The sequence below is a fragment of the Typopeltis vanoorti genome, chromosome 12, assembly GCF_054136105.1.
Source record: "Typopeltis vanoorti isolate ZY-2024b chromosome 12, IOZ_Tvanoo_1.0, whole genome shotgun sequence".
Lineage (NCBI taxonomy): Eukaryota > Metazoa > Arthropoda > Arachnida > Uropygi > Thelyphonidae > Typopeltis > Typopeltis vanoorti.
The window spans coordinates 29610584-29637622 of NC_143560.1; the positions used below are offsets into that span (position 1 = coordinate 29610584).

A 27039-nucleotide genomic window follows, 5' to 3' on the forward strand; every position below is an offset into this window, starting at 1 on the left:
AGGCAGAAAATGCTCCACTGATTGGTGACCATGTTGTCTTGTTCTGGGAGGTTGCTCAACATATGGAATACTCAGTCAAGAAAGAGCAAGCTGACAAACATAGGCATCAGCTTGGAGCATTGCCATGGTATAAGACGGAATGAATGTCAGTAGTGCATGGGAAGTGGTCAGGGATTGTTTGAGACAGGACAGGTTTATCCTTCTGGCCTTGGGTATGCAGATTAAGTGGATAAATAGCAATATAAGTAGGAACTGAACTGCTAAAAAAAAGATTGTGGAAGGAATGTTTACAAAAAGTTGATCAGCATGCTCATGAGCAGTACAAAGATTAAAGGCATTGTAATGAGAGTACAGTGGACAGCTGCTGCTGCTGCTGTTTGTGATCCTAAGTTGCAGAGTTAAAATCATATATTGTTGGGAAGATAAAATCCACTTGCTTGCATCCATAGATCAACTAATTTGGAAACTTACTAAAAATGGCTGGAAAAAGCTCCTATCTAAAATTTAACTTATAACTCTAGAGGTTGGTATTATAAAATCAGAAACATTGCCAGAAGGCTATGAAGGCATCTGAAAGTAGTATTTCATATATTCCAATATGAAATATTAAGTTTAATGTGTTTTAAATTTAAATTAGGAGCAAATAAGGCTTCAGAAAATTTTCTATATTATCTTTAATTGTTTACTCTAAAGCAGGTAACAAATCTGGTAATGGATAATAGAATAAAGTCGTATAGCAGAAAGCCAGTTACATAAATTAATGTAGAACAAGAAAGAAAGAAATCAGCCAAAACACCAAATTAGTAGTATAAGACAGTGTTATATGACAATGGTCTCTAGGTTTTGGTCATGTCTTTTTTTTTTTTTTTTCCTTTCCTCTAATCCACCTTTTAGATTTATAAGTTAAAATTGGTTTCAACTTATTATTACCCATGGAGTCAAAGACTCATCTAGGAGGTCCTTTTATCATACACACAGCTCATCATACTGTGCTTTAAACACACTCAAATTCTCTGCAGACATCATACTCTCAGGCAAGGCATTCCAATCATTCACAACTCTGCATGAAAAAAAATCTGCTTCTCACTCCCCTACTCACACCCTCTTTATTCAATTTCCAGGGATTACCTCTGGTTCTCCCCTGATCTCCCACTGTTTTCTGTAGAACCTCTCCAGCATTGATCCTATAACAACCCCTTGCTAACTTGTAGGTCTCTATCATATCTCCCCCTCTTCCTCCTGTCCACCAGACTCTGCAGATTGCATCTTCTCAATCTTTTCTCATACTCGACATTCCAGAGGTCAGAAACTACCTTAGTCAGTCGCCTCTGGACCCTTTCCAACATTTCTTCATCCTTCTGAAAATCAGGTGACCAAATCTGGGCACAATAGTCCATGTGTAGCCTAATCAAACCCTAATCCACACCTTATACAATGAAACAAGAATCTCCCTACTTCTACAAGTCAGTGTCCTCCGCATCATTTTCAGAAGCCTTTGTGTTGTCTTCACAATTTTGTCTGTCCCCCCTAAATTTCAGATCCTTATCCACTATCACCCCAGATCTCTTATTTCCTCCACCTCCAACAATATATCCTCACCAAGCATAAATTCTGCATCCCATTTTTGTTTTTTAAATTTTAAAACCTTACATTTTGCAACATTGAACTCATATCCCCATTCCCAATCACTCAATTTATTCAAGTCTTCATGTAAGGCCACAACATCTTCTCTACTCTTCATGATTCGTCCCAACTTTGCATCATCTGCAAACAACTGAATATCTCCATCCAAATCTTCACCAAAATATTATTAATATACAAGCAAAGTCCCTAAAACAGACTCCTGAGGCACACCACTAGTAACTTTCCTTTTCCTGGATATCGCTCCCACATACACAACTTGTTGATACCTATCAGATAGCTAGTCTCCAATCCAATGCACTAGTCTAATATCCAACCTCATCCACTCTAGTTTGACTATCAACTTATCATGCAGTAATCTATCAAAAGCCTTTGCGAAATCTAAGTATATTACTGTGTATCCTTCTCCTCTGTCCATGGAAGCAGTCACCTTATTGTAATAAGTAAGCAGATTACTAAAACATGACCTCCCTTTAGTAAATCCATGCTGTCCATGAAAGATAATACCATTGTTGTCAACCCAATTCTGGATCCTAGTTCTCACAAGTTTCTCCAACAAACAACTTAACTACAACACCTGACACACAGATAGGCCTCTAGTTTGAAGCTTGAGTTCTATCACCTCCTTTATGAAATGGCACAATCTTGCCCTCCTTCCATCCTTAGGAACTTATGTGCTGCTAGCTTAGTGTTTTGGCTAATTGCTCTTTTATTCATATAAACGTATTCATGTGGCTCCCTATTATATTAGCTTTGCTTATTCTGTTAACTGTTTCCATATCTGTTCTGCCATCTTTAAAAATTATGCTTAAATAGCTGAAGTGTTTTTCTTGTTCTGTAGATTCTCATTTCAGAATGCAGTTGATACTTTACTAACTGCATTCATAGTTTATTATTATTGGTAATATTCATGATGAAGTTTGTTATAGCAATTATTCAGTTTAGAGTCCTGAATATTTGTTTATTTAAGAGTATAACAGCTCCATAAGGTAAAGATCTGAATTGAATATTGTAAATTTCAATATCAGATTTAATGCCTTCCTTCATAACTATCCATATAGATTATAAATGTGAATACAGTATGCACCCTTATTTTACATCTTCCTATACTCAATTTTAACAGCTAACGTCAACTTGAGTAAGCCTATATATTGCTCTATATAATGTCTCATTTACTATATATATTTAACAGCCTTTCTCTTGGCTTCATATTGTAAGCATTTTCCAGATCAAGATATCATGATAATAAATTGTTAGAAATAAATCCAACAACTTATTCCATGATATCTGTTCATATTAATATTGATTTCACTTGCATTCATGATTATTTTCTCTTAAAAATAAAATTGTAATCCTGGCAAACTGCTGTTTGGCCTGAAACTAGCTTTTCAGTTTTTCTTTACATCTACTCAAGTATGTTTACATCAATCTGATATAGCACATTCAGCTGGGAAATTTCTTTTTATAGATGGATACTAGGAGAGTTCTGCTCCAGTCATCTGGAAGTCAAACCTTCTGAATTTTGCACTTTAACTGTCACTTCATAAAGGTGGAAAGTCAGCTGCAGTAGCTATTTTGGTGGAATAGCTATTCCTTTCTGGTGTCTGATTGCTTTTTCTCACCTAATATGTACCCTTAAGGAATGTACAAAAAAAATATGACATGATTACTAACTACTATCAAGCCTTCCAAATTAGTCTGTTATCTGCCATAACCCCAATATTGTCAAATCTTTTATTTTAGTCTTTAAGGTACTTCTAACTGCATCATTCCACCCATATAGATGCTGGATAGCTTATTTTCTACCAGTTGCATTTCTCTTGAATATTTTCTGTTTTATGTTCTCTCTTTCAAAGTAATTAATACTGATATCCAGGACATTTTTAGTTTTCATGTCACTGTTATCTTTTCTCATTTCTTTTACAGTGCTCGTTCTTTCATTTCTGCAATTGTCTCCTGAACATTTTGCAGCATACATATTTACTTTCTATGTTCTTTCCAAAGTTTTCATATGACTTTTTTTGTTTCACTACTTGTACATATATCTTGTTTATATTATCTGTCTTAATTTATCTGCATTTTAAAACCCACTGTCTTTTCCCTGGAGTATTTGTTATGACATCTTGTTTTCCAGTACTACTACATTAAATTCATGAGAGGTTCCTTGTGAAGTTCTGATTTTTACTGTCTTCGGAGACAGCTTTAAAGATTGAAAAATCTTATTGAATCTTTGTTTGTTTGCTAGCATTGGAGACAATGCCTACAAACATTGTGCAATTAAAAGACATAATTAAAGAAAAGAGGTGTGCAAGAGTTTTATGCAAGACTTTACCATGAGGCTCAAAAAAAAGCATAGCACTAAATATGGATCATCGTGAATATGTAATACTGTACTGTACAACCACACATGCGAGAACTCTGGCTGGCACAGTGCCAAGAAGAGTCGATTCATGTTGAATGGGAGAAAGGAATAAGGTGATTTATATCAGTTTTCATTGAATTTTAATAAAAAAATTTGGACTTTTGGATTTATATATTTTTGGTCCTGTTTTTTAGGGTCACCCTGTGTGTGTGTGTGTGTTATATGTAACTATTAAAGTATGTGATTCAGTTATGCTATAGTATACAGTGTCATTTTAGTTAAAGTATGATAATTTTATTTCATACTTAACTCTTGGTAATTTATGAAATATCTAGGTATTCTGTAGAATAATCAAAGTATGTGTAGTTAAAGTATATAAAAAATAAATATGATTATTATTATTATTATTATTAAGAGAGACCTTCAGGGAGTCAGAGACTCATCGAAGGAGACCACATACTACACACTCCAGCTATCATACTTATTCTTGAATTCATTCACACTGTTTGCACTCACACCATCCAATGGCAATACATTCCAATCACACACCACCCTCTGAGAGAAAAATTTAGCCCTCACACCTTTCTTGGTGGCCTTCATTCTCAGCTTCCAAGGATGCTCTCTTGTCCTTTCCCCACTCTCCATAAATTGAAAAATTCCATCAATCGAAATATTGATTGGCATTTTTGTGTATATAAATTTACTTACAATTTTTTAAATTTATATTATAAATCATAGATTTTTTATACATAAACAGACTTTTAAATTTATGAAGGTAAAAATCTTATTCTTTATTTTAGAAATATAATGACCAATGCAACATTATGCCAGTCAATATTTATTTTTATGCACTTTAACTAGAACTGCTTTAGTTATTTTATATAATACCTAGGGTATTTGATACTTCATCTAGGCAAAGTATGAAATAAAATTTTTATTTCATGCTAAAATGACTTATTATTCTATAGAATAACTGAATTTAATATATGTTATTAGTAATGCATATATTGAAAAATTTCTTAGTCTGTCCATGGTACTGTTGTACTATATGTTTATAACCTTTTGAGTATATATATAATGTCATATGGTTCTTGAAGTTTTGAATGTCTTTCAGGTAGACTAAGAATTTCGTTTAGTACAAATGCAAGTTTCCATGTGTATTCTTCATTTGGTTGTTTTTTGTCAGATAATCTGAAATGGTAACAGATGTAGCAACCATACTTGATGTGTCTCCTTCTGATAGCTTATTATAAAGAATTTGATGGGTTTTAATCTGCTTTGACTCATTCTAGGGAGCACCTACCCCCATGGGGTTTTCCCTTCCTTTTCATTATTAAATGACATGATTTCATATAATTTAAAAAACAGTTGATTGCAAAAGCCGTTATTAATTTGCTATAATATACAAATTATCTTCTTCCTAAAATCTCCATGGTGCAGTTTATCAGAGCATTATACCATCTATTATACTAAATATGTTGGATATCTATCTAATCACACAGTTGCTGTAAGAGATGGACATCTGTTCAGGTTACTCCTCTCTAAACCTTATTTTAGTATGATTTTTAAGATCAGTTAGATTTAAATATTATATTAAAAGAATCATTATCTTAAGATCTATCACACAGTCAAATTATTTCTTACCTTACACATAACCGTCAAAGTTATTGGCCATTTTTCAAAAATTCCTTGTGTGCAAAGGAATGTATTTTGGTCTAAGATCACCTTCAAGCTCTATGTTGTCTGTAATTGTCTGCTGCCATGCCCACAAGTAGCAGTGATGAATTATCACCAGCAACAGCTGCCAGCCCTGGCTCAGCAGGAGTTATTCAAAGGTCTCATGAAACTAGGAACTTTGGAAAAGACACCAGTATCAGCCCTGCCAAAAGCAATGGACAGTGGTCAGCTCTCTCTCATGCCAGTTGTGCAGCTAATACCTCCATGTGAATTCCCCTGGGACTGCTACTGAATGTACAAATGCACAACTAACCTTCCTGAGAAAACGGAATAGTCATCTTTGCAATCGAAAATACCCAGTTAGTGAAATACCTAGATGCTGTGGCATAGCATGGCCCACCAAAAAATATAACCCACATTTCAAGAGTTGCTGGAACCATTCAATCTATTTCAATAATGCATTCTGGTTTTGAGTCATTAATTGAAAAAGGAGTAACCATTGGTCATGCAATGTGAATGGCTTGCCAATCACACTTGCATCCACAAAAGTTACAGTGCCAAATGTTCCATCAGAAATAAGCTACCAAATGCTTCATTGATTACTGTCAAAATATGGTGCAGTCACAGACAAAATCCAAATGCTGCACGCCTCATCAAAAGTTTTAGAAGACAGGCCTCAATGCACTTTGGTGACAACACAATCCGCTGTTGTGTCCTGAATAATCAAAAATTGAAAATAAAAAAATTTAAAGTATTCAGGAACAACTACCTTCAATTGTAGGCAGAGAATGTTGTGTTTTGGTATGGAAATTGAAATGTACATTATAATTTAAAGCAAAACTGAAGAAATGTCTAGTCTAAGAAATGTGTGACTTAACCCGTTTGGTACAGAGTCAAATGAAGGAATTCATTTAAGGTTATTATTTAATTAGAGTATCCCATTCTATGTATTGTGTGAAAGCAAGTTGAGTGTAAGCTAAAGTCCAAGGGTCACACTTTAACCGTCCAGTACAACATATGGCCTGAGGGAAGGAGAATTTATAAGGAAAGCGAAGCTGGAAGGCATTCTCAGAAGAACGCCAGGTGCAAGTGAATGAGTGCCGTGCGGTAATCAATGTATTAAGCATGAGAATCTTCGAGAAAGAGAGGGAAAATATAAGGGTCAAGCTCCTCCCACGTGAAGCTTTTTTGGTTCCTGGTTCCTGCACGCTTGGACATTGGCTCTCCACCTCCACCAACGGGATGATTCCGAGTCAGCCGTAGAAGTCATGAAAGGCTTATCGAGGTTCGCGAGGCAGAGCTAGCTATCTCTTCATAACAGAATAGCTAAGCTATATTGAGTGACCGATGATATAGATGTGTTCCTGCGGTTCCAGAGAAAGACCAGAACGGCACATCGCCTTATCGACTCGGAGAACCTGATCGTGCTGCTATCATAAGTGACCCGAAGAACGGTAGCCCACAAAGGTGCCTTGATGTCCAGACAAGGCTGAAGACAGAACAGAAAGTCATTCCATGGGATGGTAACGTAGAATGTTAAAGTATCTGATTTCCAATTAAAGATATGAGTGAATTCTGTAGATTAATTTATGAATGGACAAGTTGTAGAGAACTAGTGATCATCCCATTTGGCAGTAACCTGTCACTGTTTGGAAGAAATGTTGGCCCTAGAAAGGATCTGTATGTGATATAACTTTGATATATTGTGAGAGATGATTAGTGACCTTGGTGATTGATGATGAAATAATTTAAGCTGGAAACTTGTAGGTTTATAGGAGCTCTGTGGTCCAAGTTATGATTTATGCATTATAGCATTAGTATTGATATCAGAATTTTGCTAGGAAGGTGATTAAGTTAATCATGTACCTTATATTTTTCTTGTATATCTCTTAAACCTTAGTAAATATGTTTTATATCATCTGCCTGAATCCAGCCTGTTTATGAATTCAAATAGCCACTCATAAAGTTACTAACGAACCTAGCGGGAGAGACATATGAAGGTAGTTTAATCTTTCAGGCCACGACTGCATGTAAAACAAAGAGAAGTGAGAATAGTTAGATAAGTGTTTGAAATTTTATTACTGTGTATTATTCTGAGATAGCCACCTTGGATAAGAGTCTTATCTATCCTCTGTATTGGCTGTCGCAGCAAAAAATAAATTCGTCAATATTTAACTGGCGGACTGTCTCAGAGGACATAATTTTAGGGCCTTGTCCCATACATAGACAAAGCCCTAATGAATGAAAGGATTACTCGTGACAAAATTTTGAGAGCAGCCTGAATCATGGTTTGTTTAAGAAAAAGAGAGTGATAGCTGATTTATTTAACTTATTAGAAAACTATTACAGAAGCCGGAAAGGAAGTAACTGCATGGGAGAGTGTAGAAAACAGTGGTAAAGACAATAGCAATGATAGGAATATACAAAGTAGAAGAAAATATAGATATAACACTGCTCCATACCTAAAATGATAAATATGGAAATAGACGGTGTCCCTTACACCTTTTACATTACTGTTGCTGCTCTGTGCTTTTGTTGCCACGAAGAAGGGCATGTAAGAAAATTATACCCACATATACTCAAGAATGAGAAACCAGCTAACAATACTACCAACCATAGTGGATTACAAAACCAGAAACATCAAACTCAAAAAACAGAGCACCTCAGTTAATAGGAAGCCTTCAGAAGAAGCTCTGCTTACATTGTCTACAAGCCATCCTAGAGATAAGGAAATAGGAAAGAGACAAATAACAAAATCACATGAAAAAAAATAATGAAGAGGAGCAAGAAATCCCTGCCACCAAACATTTAAGAACCCTCCCAATAGCCTGTAGAGTAGGATGAGGGGATAGACCTTTATGAATCCTCAGATGAAGAAGAGGAAACTGAAAATGCAGGTCTTCCTCAGACTGAAGGCCCACTGACAAATGAGCAACTTCAGAACTTCTGTAAGAAAGTTCGAGGCTTATCACAAAAACTGCTGACAGCATATGACTACAGTCAACATCGGTGGTCTAATTACCCAGCTAGAGGAACTAAGGAACTTTCTGGCAGGGAAAAAAGGAAGAAAAAACTATCAACCTCAGATAATGAATATATTACCTGATTAATGGGCTTCAATTCCAGTGGCAGTGTAATTATCCTTAAAGGAGGACCACCATGCCAAACAAAATAAATCATGATATAATGAGCATCCTGGTAAACTTTCTCTCATTAAATACTAGATGATTTGTTACACCACTGTGAAATAGGCTCATCCTGCAGCATATCCTTGCCTAGTGGCCAAAAATAAGTATTCTGCAGGAAGCTAGCTTCCATCCCACATGCAAAGTTTCAGATCAGCACTGGAAGAATTGGCCAATATACTATGCATCACTGTCTTTCCATACAACTTCATGGATTAGGAGTCACTATTGGAATCCATGAAAAAAAGCACCCTAAAATTGCAGATCATCAATACCTTTCCTGGGTGTTGCAATATATGCTTATTTATTATTGCCGGCCTGGCTGGCTGAGTGGTTAGCGTATCCGCTCTTTAGCCAAAAAGCTGAAGGTTTGAATCCCGCTGTGGGCATAGATGTTTATGATTGTCGGTGAAAATACTAGTGGTAATGGTAAGCGCTCGATGCTGTTAGTGTAGTTGCGGTTCTTTGGTGGATTGAGTGATGGAGACAGAGTTGTAGAGTAGGTGCCCTCCCTCAATGAGTCTTTGGACTCCCTGGAGGTGTCATGTAATAATAATAATTATTATTATGAACTTGTAATAATACCTTATTTCAACAATCAATGAGCATAAACTCTCATCCTGACTGCAAAAATCAATGCTGCTTAATCCTTTTGCATAAGATTGTTATTTTAAATAAATAAATAAAAATTATATATATATATATATATATATATATATATATATTCCTCAGTTGTGGTTTGCTTATGTTAAGTAGTCACCTAAAGTATTATAGCTACCAAACGTAGAGAACTGGATGGTTTATAATCTTCATTAGACACTTCTTAGAGTGGAAAGAATCATTTTTCTTTTTTTCTTTTCCTTTTTTATATACGATATTAAATGACTATGAAAAGCCCTTTCCAAGGGCTTTTCATAGTACTTTCAAAAATATGTCTTGTATGCTTCTCATGAAAAGTTATGCATAGCTGTTGAAATATAGAGGGAAGAGCATGGAGTATTGTAGCATGCAGGGGGCACTGTTGATGCCATACAAAAATCACCATGAAAATATATACACATCAAGAAAAATCTCACAAAAATTAATTTATTGAACAGCAAATACACAACTCTTTCCCCAAATAACAGTAATTAATGTAAAAAACATCCCACAAGTTTTTACTGGAATGAAGGCTTCACTGCACTCTGCAAACCCCCCCCACCCCCCACACACACTCGGGTTCTTGGTTTTACTCCTTTTTTTTTTTTCTTGGAAAGTTTTTCAAAAAAAAAGTAAACCAAAAAGTAAAAAGAAAATAGATATAATTATTCCCCCCATCCCCTCAACAGCTGCATCCATGAACAAAATGCAGTAACCATGTACATTTCTAACCTTAGAACTAAGACAAATTTTCAGAAGGAAAATAATCTTGAATATGTATATTCTTTGAAAACTGGATATTATGTAATTTGGTTGTAATATAATATAGACAAATGTTTTATTAATATTCAGGGCCTGATGCTGACATGGACTATAAGTCATTTATTGAAGACTATAATGAATCTGCATGTTGCTCTTTCTAAACCCATGACTAAAACTGCAGTTCTAGCCCTTTGCAGAATGATTGAAATGTTGAAGGTTAGTAGTGATATTTAATTTTTAACACATCTCTGTCATTAATTTGCATGTTTATTTCTCAACTTTATTTTTTTAATTTTATTTTTGATACTTTGAAACATGAAAGTTTGTATGCTAACTATTGTGTAGTTTATAGGCTTGAGGGAATCATGAAATAAATGTAATTCATGATGCTCTTAAGATGGAAAGTGTAATCATTGAGGTATAACATATTGTAAGAATATTTTACATTGTAGATAATATGCAAATCTACCTGCATTTATGAAAGAGTGACATTTAAAAGCTGGTGCAGTTGGCTATTAAGATTTGAGAACTGTTCATTTTGCTTCAATAACTTATTGAAGTTCATATTTTGAATCTTGAAGGTTTCTGTAGCAGGTAATTGTTGGCTTGTTATTTTGAATCATAACAGCTCATGTAAAAAGCAGTTTAGGGATCAATATCTTAAGACCTTGAAGTATTTCAGTTAGATTTTTATAGTATTTACAAAAATTCATGCGTTATTGGACTGGAAAAGTTTGGCATCTTATATATCTGAAATTATTTAGTCCAGTGAGGTTTTGGGTTTTCAATTTTATGTCTCGAGTAACAAAAGTCCAAAAATTACTAAATAAGTCATTTCTTGTCCCAAAGAAAGTATTAGCATGCTGAAATCTTACTAGACTTAGCCATCTCAGATATCAGAGGCATTGGTGATGTCCCAATAAATCTCTTTCCCAATGATCCAGAGAAGGGGGCCAAGGCTTGCGGTGGTACCTGCATGGTGTCAGAATAGCCCTGGCATTCCACTTCTGAGTGCAGTTGTTTCTTTTCAGATAGTGGGCAGTTATGTGTGGCTCCATATGAGTGGGTAGCTTTGATGCTAAACTCTTTCTCTCGACTATGAATTACTCATCCTCAAATTTATCAGGTGGCCTTCACAACTTCTCAACCATGTTCAGTAACCATTGACACCAACTGAAACAGAGAAAAACAGAAAACAACAGATACTTACTCAAACATTCTGACCTTTCTAATAATAATTACAACAGACGAATGTCCATTCAGAAAAGTGTCACCCTTTTATTCACACAGAAGGGATAGGATGGGCTGGCTGGATTTCCAAATAAGTTATAGAACAATGTTTAGGAGATACTATGTATTAATCATATATCTCCTAAGAAACATTCATATCCACTGTGAATTTCTTTAAACTCTTTGCACCATCTTTTTTTGGGGGGGGGGGGACAGTGGGGATAAAGATTAATTGGCATATAACTTTAACTTTTCAGTGTTGATATAAGTTTTGATATAAATAAAGTGGGACCCCCTCAGAAAGGATTTTTGCTTTGAACTAAAGAATCAAGAAGTGACAGACATAAGATGAATCCTGATATTTAGTAATGGTGATCTTATACCAACTACGAATGTCTTCCTTAATTTAACAACCCCTAAACCTGCAACATTAGGGAAAGCAGGTTGTCTCGACTGTGTTCTCAAGTTCTCTGTCTTGAATCTTTTGAGATGTATAGTTTGACAAGACAGTTGAGCTAACCTCATTAGGAATGAGGAAAGTATCCAGGACATCATTTGATCTTTTGAATATTTTACTTGATGAGAAGACAATGATACTCTCCATTGACATCCCAAAAAAACATACAGTTCCCTTTTCACACAGAATTAAAGGAAAGAAAACTATGAGGACTATATAGAAGTTGTTATAAATCAAAGAAATTATTTTTGGAGTTATCATAGCGAAATCATCCTTCCAAGACAGCAACCCCATCCTTCATAAAAAAAAATTCCTTCAGTTTTAGACAGACAGTTTAGAAAAACCTCATCTTCAACAATTCAGATTTCACGATCTTTGATGTTATATCACTATTTATTAAAGCACTATTAAAAACAGGTCCTTGTTCTTATTAGTTATTAAGTCTTACTTTCACTCCTGATATTTGTAACTTACTCAGATTCACTCTTCATGTTAGTTATTTTACATGTAAAGGGAAAAATATACAATAAAGTAGATGGGATTCAAACCATTAATACATCCACATTAACGGATGTATTAATTAACATCCATTAATGTAACATCCAAACATATTAATTAATAGAAAACCTTTAGGGCTGCACTATACTCGATGTGTTTACTATTAGGTGTCCTTGACTCAGACAAAGCAAGTACGTTTTTAGCATTTAAACAGCTAATATCCTAAAATGCACTTTGCTATAGAAAATATAATTAAATGACTGTCTGTCCAACTTAGATACAATAATCACATTGCTTTTTCAAATAATTTACTGCTTATTTTCTGTTAATAGAAATTCTACATATAATTTAAGATACTGACACAGTCACATTACACTCAACTCAACAATAGTTTCCTTTAAACACTGAAACATAGTGCCAGGGCTGTTTGTTGGGATGACAGAGCTCTTCATGGAACTCAGTTATCAATGCAAAATTTTTTTTAGCCAGTGGCCACAGCCCCTGTAAAATAGATAAAATAATACATATGTTCATCATGTCTCCCATGATATACCAGATTATAGTAAAACCATTTCCTTCATCTTTACTTACAATATTTCTGAAAAGACTAACTAAAAACAATAAAAATTTTTAATCACAGCAAGTTTAGCCACATTTATGGTTAACTTGATGTGTGATTTAAATGTGGAAAAACTCCATTCTCTTATGGACGGATTCCATTCTTAAGTATGTATAAAATCCCTTGTGTTTGCTGTGGATGGACAGGATACTTTTCATAATATCTGGATTGAAGAGCATAAATGCTTGCTTTCATCATTATGGCAAGTTAGAACCATACACAGTACATCTCCTCTTCCCTTTTTACACAAGATTAAAGGAAAGAAAACTATGTTGACTATATAGAAGTTGTTATAAGTCAAAAAGATTATTTTTGGAGTTATCATCAGCAATGAAGTGCTCTATGAACTTCAACAATTTAGTTTCATTAATTTAGCCAAAATTTGAATGGTGATAATTTTTAGATCATAGTGAAGAACTCATGGAGACAAAAACATACGCGTTTCGACCTCTGTATTGAGGCCATCATCAGGAAAACATGTATGTACAGGACACAAGCTGCATGACACTACACAAAAGTAAGATAAATCTAAATGCTCTATTAATTGTTTACCCTAGCGTGATCTCTGGTGAAAAAAAAAATAATAAAAATAAAATAAAAATATTGCTAAATAAAATATATACAAAATTAAAAATTAATTCATAAAATAAAAAAAAACTTTTTATAATAATAATAATAATATTCGTATGGGGTTCTCTCCTCTTTCTCTACCATCCCTTTGGGGGAAGGGGAGGTTAGGTCCTCCTGATGAGGGATTGAGTATATATATATATATATATATATATATATATATATATATTTTTTATGACTTTAGATCCGTGTGTTTTCACGGGGATGGTTTGACTGTTCTGACCAACAAAAAACCATAGTTTCCAGATGGGAAAACCTTCTCCCTCCATATGAAATGGCTTACTCACCTTTAGTTGAAATAGATCAGATAAAGGTTCCTCAGGTCATAGACAGGAATTGAACCCTGGTTTTTCCGATCAAAGGGCTTCGTCTATACCGACTGAGCTACAGAGGCTCAACTTTTTATGCATATCAGTAATAATATATATATGATTAAAAAAATTATAGCTGAACTACATTAAACTATTTTTGTAGTCCTCTCATATTAAGGTTTTCTTCTGTTGGGACTGTTTTGCTATATGGGTTGAATATGAGTCCTCCAGATTCTTGGAATTATTACATGATGTGCTCTATATTTGAGAGTGCTGATTGACTCCTAATTTTTGTGTTGGATGATGGTATGAATTGGCCTGTGTGTGTGTGTAGGTTTGCAGTAGACCATGAAGGAAAGACAGCCTGAGGGAAGACGTGTGACAAGTATGTCTAGAAAAGGAAGAGAGTTATTATTTTCAATCTTGATGATAAATTGGAAAAGTGTGTTGTTTGTTCAGGTGGTTTAGGAATGTACTTAATGTTTTGCAGACATGGGGCCAAATGGCAAAAATATCATAAACATATCTGAGTCAGAATTTGGGCTTTAGGCTTGCTGAATCTAGAGTTCATTGCTCGAAGTCTTCCATGTAAAAGGGGGGGGGGAGTAGTAAGCCCATGGCCGTACCTTCTTTTTTGTAGGTAAAAATTATTTGGCTACACAAAATACCCAGAGTGAAGTATGTGGGTAAAGAGGGTCATGATATCAGGCAGAAATATGTTCTGTATTAGAAGAATAGTTATCATTGATCAAAACTTTAGTGAAAAGGGCAGTTATGTCAAAGCTGACTAATAAATCTTCATTGTTGGATGTGATCCTCCTAATTTTGTTTATGAAGTGTTGTATTTTTTATCTAGGAGGGGGAATGACCTACTAACTCCTTGAGTGTAGCCACTAGTTTTTTGACTAAGTGATAATTGGTTGTAGTCGTGTGTTTGTTTTGTGCATTTTAGGCAGGCCATAAAACCTGGCAAAAATATCATAAATTTTATAAATCATTCTGGGAGTGCAGGCATAATGCAGTATTAGCTTTTTAATTGTTTCCTCTTGTCACGTGATCACTGACTTGATTAATTCTGTTGTTTTCTTTTTGATGCTGTTTGTGGAGTAGTAGCTGATATCAATTGGTTCGCTTTTTCAAGATATGCTGTCCTATCAAGGATGACACGCAGGCCAATATATGCTTAAAAATTCATATCACCATCCAACACAAACCAGGGTAATCAGTACTCTCAAAATAGAGCCCTAACAATTTGCTCCAATGAGCAGTCTCTGAACAAAGAATATGAAATTATTATCCAAATGTTTATTAAAATGGCTACAATAAAAATACAGTTCACAAGATCCTCCACAAAAATACCTATATAGTGAAAACAGGGTGCACCATCCCAATTAGAAAAGACGAACATAAATGCCACATTAAATTCCTCCATGATAAAGCAGGCTTGTCAGATCATGCACTTCAAACATGTCACAGAATCAATTTGAAAGGCACCAGGTCCCTACACTGCACCAAAACCTAGTTTGAAAGAAAGTTCAAGAAAGCTTGTGAGATGCTGAAACATTATCCAAATCTAAACAAGAATGATGGATTAATAATTCCAAGAATCTGGAGGACACATCTTCAGCCTATATAGCATCCAGAACAACCCCAACAGAATAAAACCTTAATATGAGAGAACTCTAGAAATAGTTTGATATAGTTCTGCTGTATATATTTTTTAAATCATCTATATATTATTATACTGATATTTATAAAAAGTTTATTTTATTTTGTGAATTAATTTTATATTTTGTATATATTTTATTTTATTTTTATTATTATTATTATTTTTTTTTTCACCAGAGGTCAGGCTAGGGTAAACAGTTAACAGAGCATTTAGATTTATCTTACTTTTAGGTCAGGTCGAAACATTGTATATTATTTTTTAATTATAAGTAAAGCAATTGTTCCAACGTGTGTTTTTGTTTCCATAAGTTCTTTACTATGAATGATGGCCACTGTGTAACCTTAAAAGAAAGAATTTTTAAATCACATTAGCCTAACTGCTGTAAACCACATTATATCCAACCTTATACCTCAATAAGATGCCATTTCTTTTGACGACTGCAGATTTGAATTGTTTCGCAATTATTTAATTGTGGTGCATTCTGAGACAAGGACTTTTTGTGTTCTAAGTGTGAAGTGTTGTTTAATAAACTATCATATTTACTTTGTTCTCATATCTATAACTATAAATTCACACGTATGCCACAGTAATTAACTTTTTAATCCTATGTAAATATTTTGTCTTAAATATAAGATATCATCAGTACAGTTATTAAACAACAATAGGTTACATTCAAAAAAACACGTTAGTGTGCATGTTTACATTGGAATCCCTCTATGTATGTGTATACAGTAGTGTGTTTAAGGACTAAATACTATTGGGCTGTAATTAAATTAAAATATAACTGATAAATTTATTTTATACAGTTGAAGATAGCAATTTCCCAGACTTTTGGGATAGTGAGACAGTTGTTACTGTTAAGATTGGGTCTGTGCCATAAGACTTTAGCACTTTCTTTATACAAACAGTCATGTTTATATATGGATCGATGTAATAGCTTGGTGTGTTGCCATTGGATCCTGTGGTTGACATTTTCAACTCCATGTTGTGTGAGACCAGATTTGAGAGGTTTCATAAGACGGATGTGGTTTTGATGTTCAGAGATGCGTTTATTTATAAATCTTCCTGTTTGTTCATAGTAAGACAAGTTACAAGAATACGGCACTTCGTATACACCAGGTAGCATCAGTGGTGAGAGTTTGTCTTTTGGAGAAGGTAACAAATTGTGAATTTGGTTTATTGATGTTGTAAGTTGGTACCTTCAAAAGTTAACATGAATAACTGCCAACTCTAAAGCCTTTTCTGCCCTTCATCATCATTTCCTTATATCTAACCTTCAGCAGCGTGCAGAATATTATGATATTATCTTATACACATTACTTTCTAATATCTTAATTTTTAATATGATTCTGCCATTGATGCCACCTGTTTACTCTCCAGATTTTTCTAAGTGCACTTGTATTTTGGAATCCTAGTGTTTGACCAACTGTTCTTTTCTGACCTACCTGTCAGATCCATAAGATAAATTGGTGTGAACACTGTCTTGTATACTGCTTTCTTAGCGTAGTGGCAAATTTCTCTCTTATTCCATATAAATGTATTTAGCTATCACCCTCACCATATTAGTTTTGCATATTCTTTTTATTTACTTATTTTATTTGTATTTTCACAAAACATCGTGTCTAAATTAATGAAATGTTTTACATTGTTCTGTATGTTTTCTTTAAGAATTTTAAAAAATTTTTTATTTGTTTAATTTTTTTTTATTTGATCCACACACAAAGAGGATAAGAAGAAAGGAGGAATCTGTTCATTTTGCTTGAACAGCTGAGGGTTGTAATCTTTGGGGAAGGCTGAATGGGGGAGACTGTTCCAAAGGACAGAAGTAGGTTCAGTGAGTTTCAAGATGGACTGTGAAAGGGTGTTGGTTGGCAGTGGCTCTTATTTTTAATCATTTTGAAGGAGAGTGGAGGTAGAGTAGTAGCCAGTTCAGCAGAGCACTGTCCATGAAAGTATCTGTAGAAGAGGCACAAGGCAGAAACTGAATGTCTGTGAGAGAGAGAGGGGGATCAAAGTGAGTATGTGAGAAAGGGATCATTAATTAGCCAATCTTAGAGATTTTGGCAGCTGCAGAAGTTGTGCCAGGAAAGATCAGACGTGCAGGTCAGTCCAAGAAAAGAAATCTAATTGTGTTTGGATAGCTCAGTATTACTGAATGTAAGGAGGAGGGATTTGCTCTTTCTTGCAAGAGATCAGACAGAACTGAGTTTTGGTGACATTGAAGTTTACAAGGTTGGCCTTGCTCCACTGGGATATAGCTAGGAGATCTGAGTTAGTGTAACTGGTCATGGTTGATCTTGAAGATTCTAATACTTGTGGACTACAAGGTTTGTCGAATGAAAAGTAGGATTGGAGTGTATTGTCATTGGCAAAACTGTTGATTGGATTGGAAGTCTGTGAAAGCAGGTCATTTATATACAAGAGGAAGGGAGTGGATGAAAGAACTGAACCCTGGGATATCCTGCATTAGTGGGAGATATCTGAAGAGTGTAAACTGTCCACCACGACACATAGTGAGCAACCAGTGAGAAAGTTGCTGATTCAGTTGCAGAGTGAGGAAGGTAGACCATAGGATGGCAATTTGTTAAGTAGGACCCTGTGCCAAACCTGATCAAATGCCTTTGAAATGTCGAGGACAATCGTGAGTTTCTTCAAATTTCTCCATAGGCTGAGTCCATAGGTGCATGGTGAAAGCAAGATCAGCTGCAGATCATGAGTGGTGGAATCCTTACTGCTGGTCACTGATCAGTTGATATGTCTCCAGCTGGTTGTTGATGACCTTCTCCATGATTTTTGAGAGAACAGAAATAAGGTCAATTGGATGTTAGTTCATTGGTTGACTTTTATCACTTTTCTTTGGAATGTGCCAGATGTGGACCCATTTCTATGTTGCAGGGTAGATGAAAGTTAGAACCTCCATAGTTCATTCGGTATAGACAAAGCCCTTTGGTCAAAAAGGCCTGGGTTGAATTCCCTTCCATGACGTGAGGAACCTTTATCTGGTCTCTTTCGACTAAAGGTGAGTTAGCCAGTCTTATACGGAGTTCGAGGAACAGACCTCCGTATAAGACTATACAGCAAACTGCCCTGTGAACACATACTTCTGCCGACAAAAATACTTCCCCTCCCCCCAACATCAAGCTTTGCAACAAGTCAGTTGGGATCACGCTCTTAAGGTCGGCACAATTTTTTAACACAATAGATGGGATACCATCAGAACCAGATGTCATGTTGTGTTCAGGTTATTAATGATTCTTCAGATTTCTTTTTGTGGGAAGACAATGGGAGACATGAAGGGAGCCACTCATGAAGTGGAGCGAACTTTGCCCATGTCATCAATGGGAATTGGAAGAAAAGAGTGGTGCCAGTAAATTGGCAATTTCTTTAGGTGAGGTAACTACAGTACCATCCATGTATGTGTCAGTGTGGTGGAAACCTGGATAGTCAAAAGTTGCACCCAGTATCCTTGGCAAGGGACCAGGAGGAGCATCTGCCATTTGGGTAGAAGGTGAGTTTGAAGCATTTGGCCATTCAAAGTCTGACTTGGACTTGGAGATTATTCTTTTGCAACTGTTGCAAGCTGCAGAGTGGGCAGCTGGAGTTTTGGTCTTGAGCCATTAGTGATAGGCAGAGGTTGTTTCTTTTACAGCATTGGCACACTTTTTTGAGAACCTAGGTTTGGATGGCGGTTGAGAATTTAGAGTGGAATAAGGGATGAAACCTTCATTCTTGTTTAATCGGTAAACTGATTGTTGTATGTACCTTGTATTCCTGTTCTTTGATTTGCTTGTTTCTACACACTGATGATTTCTGTTAATCAGTTTGAGCAGGCATTTGAATCAGGAGAAGTGAAGCAGAGGGTTGTTATTCTGGTAGGAAGATTGATGATCTGAGATTGGTCATTTCACCTATCTCAGATCATCATTGAAACTGGAGAAGTGGAGCAATATGAGTTGTGAACATTGAAGTCTCCAAGAAGGATGACCTCACTATTGGTGTATTTCAACTGCAGAAAGTTGAGCTTTAGAAAGAGATCAGTTGAAGAGGTCAGTGCAGTTAACAGAGTGATGAATGCACAAGTGCTGCCCTCATGGCAAAAAAAGCTCTGTAATGTGTAGTTTGGGCAGTTGTGGTGATGGCTGTTGAGGTTGCCAGTTGAGATTCTGATAGGTAAGTTTCTGATGAGTGTAAGTGGTGGTGCACATCGTTTATATTGCTGTTTAGGCCATGAATGTTGAAGTAGATGTGGAAACTTTTTTTGGTAAGAATTAGTGTTGGAGGATTGTTTGGTTGAATTTTTTTTTAATGAGTTTTGTTGAACTTTTTTTTTTTTTTAATGGGAGAATTTTTGAGATCAACAGTAAAATCACATTTCTTTGGGTAGTGGTCCATTGGTGAGGAAGAGAGATAAAGAGGAAGTGGGGGCATGCATTGAGAGGTGACAGACTTGCAAACATATCATCCATACAGAAGGAACTCTGTCTCTTGTCCATACCTGGCCTCGATAGTTCCCTGTGCAGATACAGTATTTGGTCTCTCTCTCTCTCTCTCTCTAGTCACAAACTGGCAAAATGCATAGTTGCAGGATTTGATGCTAGCTGATTGGGAAGCTTCCAGGTTCGTTACTAACTGGTTCAGTCCCATACTAACCAGTGCCAGTCTGAAGAATTGTTTTACTGTTTTACTCTTGAATGGGGGAGGGTCCAGGCCCCTAGAGTGAGATTGGGATGTCATTGAGGATATCAATCTCACTGCATGTGGGAAGAGTCGGGCGGGGGGGGACAGAAACCAGAACCCTTTCTCTAGCAACCAAACATGGCTGCAGCCACTTCAGGTCTCTAATAAGCAAGGTGGTGGTGGTATTTCACTGAGTGATGAAAGACATCTAGCGGTCTAGTTGGCATATGCTCAGTTTGGATACAGAATTTGCATACCTGGCCTCGATAGTTCCCTGTGCAGATACAGTATTTGGTCTCTCTCTCTCTCTCTCTCTAGTCACAAACTGGCAAAATGCATAGTTGCAGGATTTGATGCTAGCTGATTGGGAAGCTTCCAGGTTCGTTACTAACTGGTTCAGTCCCATACTAACCAGTGCCAGTCTGAAGAATTGTTTTACTGTTTTACTCTTGAATGGGGGAGGGTCCAGGCCCCTAGAGTGAGATTGGGATGTCATTGAGGATATCAATCTCACTGCATGTGGGAAGAGTCGGGCGGGGGGGGGACAGAAACCAGAACCCTTTCTCTAGCAACCAAACATGGCTGCAGCCACTTCAGGTCTCTAATAAGCAAGGTGGTGGTGGTATTTCACTGAGTGATGAAAGACATCTAGCGGTCTAGTTGGCATATGCTCAGTTTGGATACAGAATTTCATCATCAGCACAATTAAATTCCTGACATGTACCCTCAAGTGATATACAGGAAAATTCTACACAGTTAAATTTATAATATTACTAAATGCTGTCAGCAATTTTCAAAATTAATCTTTTATTTGTCAATGCTCCTGTATTGTTCAGTTTATATTTTTGTCTTCTAGAACATTTATGACTGAAATAATCCACCTAAATTTTTTCTTCCTTTGTATTTTTTCATGCTATTTTGTTTTACTAATCTCTTCTCTCCCATTCTGTTAAGTGAATTATACTACCTGAAATTAAAGCTGCTTGCACATTCTTGAATGAAAACAATGTTAGGTTCCTGTGTAAATATCTTCATTTTTAATATGATTCTGTTATTGATGCCATCTCTTCACTCTTCCAGTTTTTTCAGAATTCTCATATCTGTGGATATCAGAATATCTGCATCTCTATGAATTTACTAAATCTGAAAAAAAAAAAAAATCTTCCAGAAAGAGACAGGAGAAAAGTTTTATAACGTTGATATGAATGAAGACTTGGATAAAAACTACCAAATTATTATTTTGTAGTTTTTATAATCCAGAGATAGGTGGAATTAACCAAAAGAAGGATGAAAGAAAATTGTCTAAAGAAATCCTACACCTTCTAAGAAAGAGAAGAGAAATGAAAAGAGATTAAGAGAAGTAGAATAGAATTCTTGGAGCTATATAAAACAATAAAGAAAAGGGTGACATATGAAAATAGGAAAATCAGAATTACAATAGAAAACAATATTAGTCTAAAAGGGGGAGAAGAGAGTTGTCCATAAGCCAAAGTAAATTAATATCCCTTAAAGATGAAAATGGAGCACTAATTAAAGACAGAGAACAAATCATAAGAAGAATAGAATTCTTTTATACCAAATTATATCATGACTCCCAAAACTTATGCTAATATGAAAACAAAAATGAAATATCCCAAATGGAAGAGGAAGAAATATGCCTGATATTTTAAGAGAGTTCAGTATGCAATAGGTAGCACAAGTAGTGGAAAGACACCAAGTGAAGATGAGTTACCAATAGAAGTTCTGAAAGCAGGTGGTGAACCAGTCATCACTATGTTTGGTAAAATTTATACATCCTGCCTAAGACAGAAGAGAATACCAAGAGTTGGAATAACATCATCCTTATTATAGTTTTGAAACAGGGAGACAGAGAAGATATTAAAATTACCACCCTGCTAGTCTCCTTTTAATAATATACAAAAATCTTACAAAAGTAAGAATTTTGTACATTATTTGATCATACATATATAATTAGACAAATCATTGAAAAGACAAATGAATACCAAAAACCTTAGATCTGGCATTTATTGATTTTGAAAACATATTTGATTTAATCTCAATGTTAGCTATTTTAGAAGTCCTAAAAATCAACGAATTGAAAAAAAACTTATATCACTGCTTGGAAAGAAGTCAACAAACACCATAGTGTGAGGAACAAACAGCCACGGTGCCTGCCTTAATAAGATGCAAGACCTGCTTTTGCTGCGATGACTGCAGCAATCCTACGGGGCATACTTTCCACAAGCGTACAATAGTGATCAATGGGAATTTTGAATCATTCCTCCTGTAAGCATGTAATAAGATCCTGGACTATTGTGGGGTGGACATCCTTTGACCTCACCCAACACTCCGTTCTACAGATGTTCAATAGGGTTGAAATGATGCCTGTGTGGGTGGATGTACACGATCTCTGCCACAGTCAAGTGTGGTGACATTCACATCCACAAACCACATAGTTACAGCAACAACCTTATGACATGTGCATTGTCTTGCTGAAAGAGACAGTGGTCAGTTTTATAGAAACGTCACAAAGTAGGAAGCATTGCATTGTCCAGTATGTCCAGATACCTCTGAAAGTTCAGTGTTTATGGCACCATTACATCCCGATCTCTGAATTTCATAGTTATGTTTATGCACTCTTGTAAGAGAAGTTCACCAGGCATCTGCCACACTCCCACCATTAGTTTTCATAACACAGCTTTTGAAGCTTCCACATTTCACTGTACACTCTTTGCACCACTGAATACAATACTTCATGTTGGTTCGAATAATATGGGGCTTACATATTGCAGTCCTACCATGGAAACCCATGTTGTTAGCTTCAGTTCTGAATGTTTTTGTACAAATTTGTGTTCTAGTTTATGCCTGAAACTCCACATTCAATGTGTAGGTCAATGAATGCTGATTTTTACATATTATCCTTTGTAGCACCTTATGATCACTTTCGGTAAGTGTAGTGGGTCATCCATTGTGGACAGCACTTGCAGTTGACTTCCTTTCATGTCAGTAGGGTATTACTGATTGTTGACCTGGAATGGCCCAATTTGTCAAGAATTTGTTGAACAGATAGTCCTGCAATGTGGCATCCTATTACAATGCTTCTTTCATACCCCCCCTTCGTCAGTTCCCTTCTCGCAGCAATTTCACGTGGACACACAATTGCACTGACTTTAGCAGCATATACCTCCACTTCATATCAGCTGCAAACACGTGACGTTACATGGCACAATGCACTTTGCCCATGGTGTGTGTGTGGGGGGGTCTGTTGACTTCTTTCCAATCAGTGTACTTAGTCATATATATAAAATTCAGCTGCATCTATAAAATCAGGAACAAATATGGAATTATATAAGCAAAGTGGATATTAGATCCAGCATTATTTCAAAGCCGAATGTAGAAACTATGAAAGTTTCGTAAGTTGACCAGAGAGCTTGTGGGAATACATTCCTTGGCATTCCCGAGTTTCTTAGTATGGACTACTTAGAAGACATAGACACTGGCCAGGCATCTGTATATTTGCCTTTTATTAGTCCATTTTGATAGGGTTTCACTGGCCTTACAGCTGTTTTGAACTGGTTGGTTCTCTTCAGAGACCAGGCAGAAACCTTAAGAGAGCAAAAAATCTCATTCAGTACTAAGGAACTTGAAATGTCAGAGAAACTTATTTTTCATAAGTGAACTCTTGTTGGTGCATATTTTAGTAATTATTAATTTTTAGTAATTACAAATATGAAATTTCCTATGAAAAAGGGAGTTAGATAGGGAGATGCCATTTCACCTAAATTATTTGCATCATTCTTAGAAGAAATTTTTAAAAACCTGGATTGGAAAAGGAGAGAAATTACTTTTACTAATTTTTTTTTTAGAAATTTTTTTACTAATCACCTGATGACATTGCACTTTTAGGAAATTGCAGTAGAACTTCAACAAATGATCAATGAATTGAATGCAAAAATATTTAAGGTACCTATAGTATAACTATAAACAACAAATTACATGATAACCAGAGTAATTAACTTAAATGAAAGTACAGATATTTCATACTGAAAATAACAGCACATCATCAGTGTGTAGAAACAGGAATACAGGATACATACAACAATCAGTTTACCAATTAAAATAGTTGCCACAAGATTCAAATTAATATTAATAAATAATATTAATAAATAATATTATAACTATTTTTGATGTTTAAATAAAATGAGAATCTCTCAAACTTTTAGGAGTGAAAGACTATCGTTCTGATTCAGGTTAGGTTAATGTAAAAGGGTTTCACAATTTTCTTTGAAAAGGCATTCATATTTAATTCATATATAATAACTTATTATCATTCATGGGAAAGAATTTCCTAAAGTAACAAGTAAGTTATGAAAATTATCACTTTTACAAGGTAAGCTTTGTGCTCGGATTGCCTTTCTCAAAAATATGTCGTAATCTGAAAGTTATTCCTGTTTGCTAGATTTAGAGAGATTATTTGTCACCTAGAGCTTATGCAATTTATATTCATGCAAGTTTTATATGATACAGAACCAACTTTGAGTGGCTTAAAAAGATTTAGCATATAATATTCAGTCTATTTTACATCTTGCAAGAAGGATTTCAACTACTCTGGACAATGAATTACTGGATATTGTTATACATGTCTCCAAACAATCTTTAACCTACTTTTATGGAAGACATTTCCACAGACTGATGCAAAAATATGAATAATTATATCATAAGCAAACATTTAGTGGCTATAATTTTTCTGTAGTACCTAAATCCATTCTGTATCTTAATATTTTTACATAATATCGAATGCAATTTTTCAGGACTTTCAAGTGAAGATGCTAATAAACTACACTTTGAAGTTGCTATTATATTCTTCAGAAGCAAATTACCTCTATGTAATTTATCTACTATTGAAATCCATGTGCTGCTTTCATTAAGACAAAAGAACCGTATATCTATTTCAAAAGTGGATAAAGGAAAAGCTGTAGTGGTAATGGATAAGGCTCACTATGAAAGGAAGATAGATTGCCTTTTACAGGATACATCCGCCTATAAAGAAATTAGTTATAACCTTACAGAAACACAGATTAAACAATTAAGTTCCTCAATAAAGTTGTTAGCTGGGATCCAAATACTTTGTATAAGTTATGCACCCATTTTGGAAGGACTTTTCTTTTATATGGTTCCCCAGAAATTCATAAAGAAGGTTGTCAAAGTAAGACTCATTGTAAATTGTATTGACTCTCCCACTGATAAAATTGCTAAATTTCTTTCACATCTATTAACTACCCATATTGGACAATCCAGATTATTTATCAAGAATTTCACTTGTTTTCTCGAAAAATCAAGAATATTCAAATACAAGAGTTGGATATGTTAGTCAGTTTTGAAATTGTTTCTCTATTTACTAACATTCTGTTATCTGACACTATTAATTTACTATATGATGATTTTCCTCCTGATGTGAAGATTTTTAAATTGTTATACTATCAGGATATTTCAGCTGGAAAAACAAGATCTATAGAGAGAGGTTTGAAGGCCTCATCATGGGTAGCCCTCTGTCTCCACCTTTGGTAAACTACATCGGCCTTTTACATCAACCTAACCTGAATTGGAACAGTTGTCTCTCTCCCAAAAGTTTGGGAGATTCTCATTTTATATAAACTTCAAAAATAATTTTAATATTATTTATTAATATTAATTTCTAGCTCTCAGCAATGGTTTTTAACTGATAAACTGATTTTATATGTATCTTGTATTCCTGTTTTTTGATGCTTGTTTCTACACACTAATGATGTAATGTTATTTTCAGTACCAAATATTTGTACTTTCATTAAAGTTAATTAATGTTGTATTGTGTAATTTGTTGAATGCAGAGAGTTGAAAGAAAAGATTAAATGTAAACACAACAAATCAAAAATAATGTATCATAAATACATTGCCAAAAAGCAGTATAAATGGAAAACTAGTAGAGGGAGACCATGAAGAAGTTGTACATAGAATTCGACTTGGTTGGATAGTCTTTGAAAAAAAACATTTGAAACATTCAAAGGAAACATTCCACTCTGCTTAAAAAAAAAATATTTGAGAGTTGCATACTTCCGATCAAGATATGTTGAAGAGAAATGTGGACTTTGACTAAAAAATTGATCAATAAGTTGAGAATTTTTTAGAGGAAAATGGAAAGATCATTACTCAGTATTACCATTCTAGATAGAAAGCATAATATGAGGTAGCCTGAAAGGTTCTCGGCCTTGACCATAGATGGCAATACTATCAGCAAGATTTTTTTTTCTAAGTTGGTACATCTGTTATTAGCATCCATGTGAAATTGCAAGTCATTCTATCAAGTAGTGTGTTTTATACAACTGTCTGAAGCAAAAGTGTTGTCTGTATCCCTTGAAATGGATAAAATTGATAAAATTGAATATCATGTGGTTATAAAATTCTTTGTAAAAGAAGGTTTAACACCAAAAGAAATTCATTCGAAGTTCACAAAAAGTTTATGGGCACTCTTCTCCTTCCTTTTTTTTCGACAATTAAGAAATGGGCTGCCAAGTTTAAATGTGGCTGTACCAGCCATAAAGATGATCCATGTGAAGGACGTCCAAAAAGTGTAACAACACCAGAAATCATTGATCAAGTGCACTATATGGTATTGGATGACTGGCGAGTCAAAGTGCGTGAAATT

General features: G+C 35.1%; 1 protein-coding gene across 2 annotated transcripts in view; it reads left to right on the forward strand.

Moving 5' to 3' along the window:
• The window catches only part of SWIP (strumpellin and WASH-interacting protein), a 557147-nt gene that overhangs the window by 149399 nt on the left and 380709 nt on the right, over positions 1–27039 (forward strand). For both annotated transcript variants that reach the window (XM_090402140.1, XM_090402141.1), the window contains one exon: positions 10357–10482. In XM_090402140.1, coding sequence (XP_090258266.1) covers positions 10357–10482 — 126 coding nt within the window. The remainder of the gene's footprint in view (positions 1–10356; positions 10483–27039) is intronic.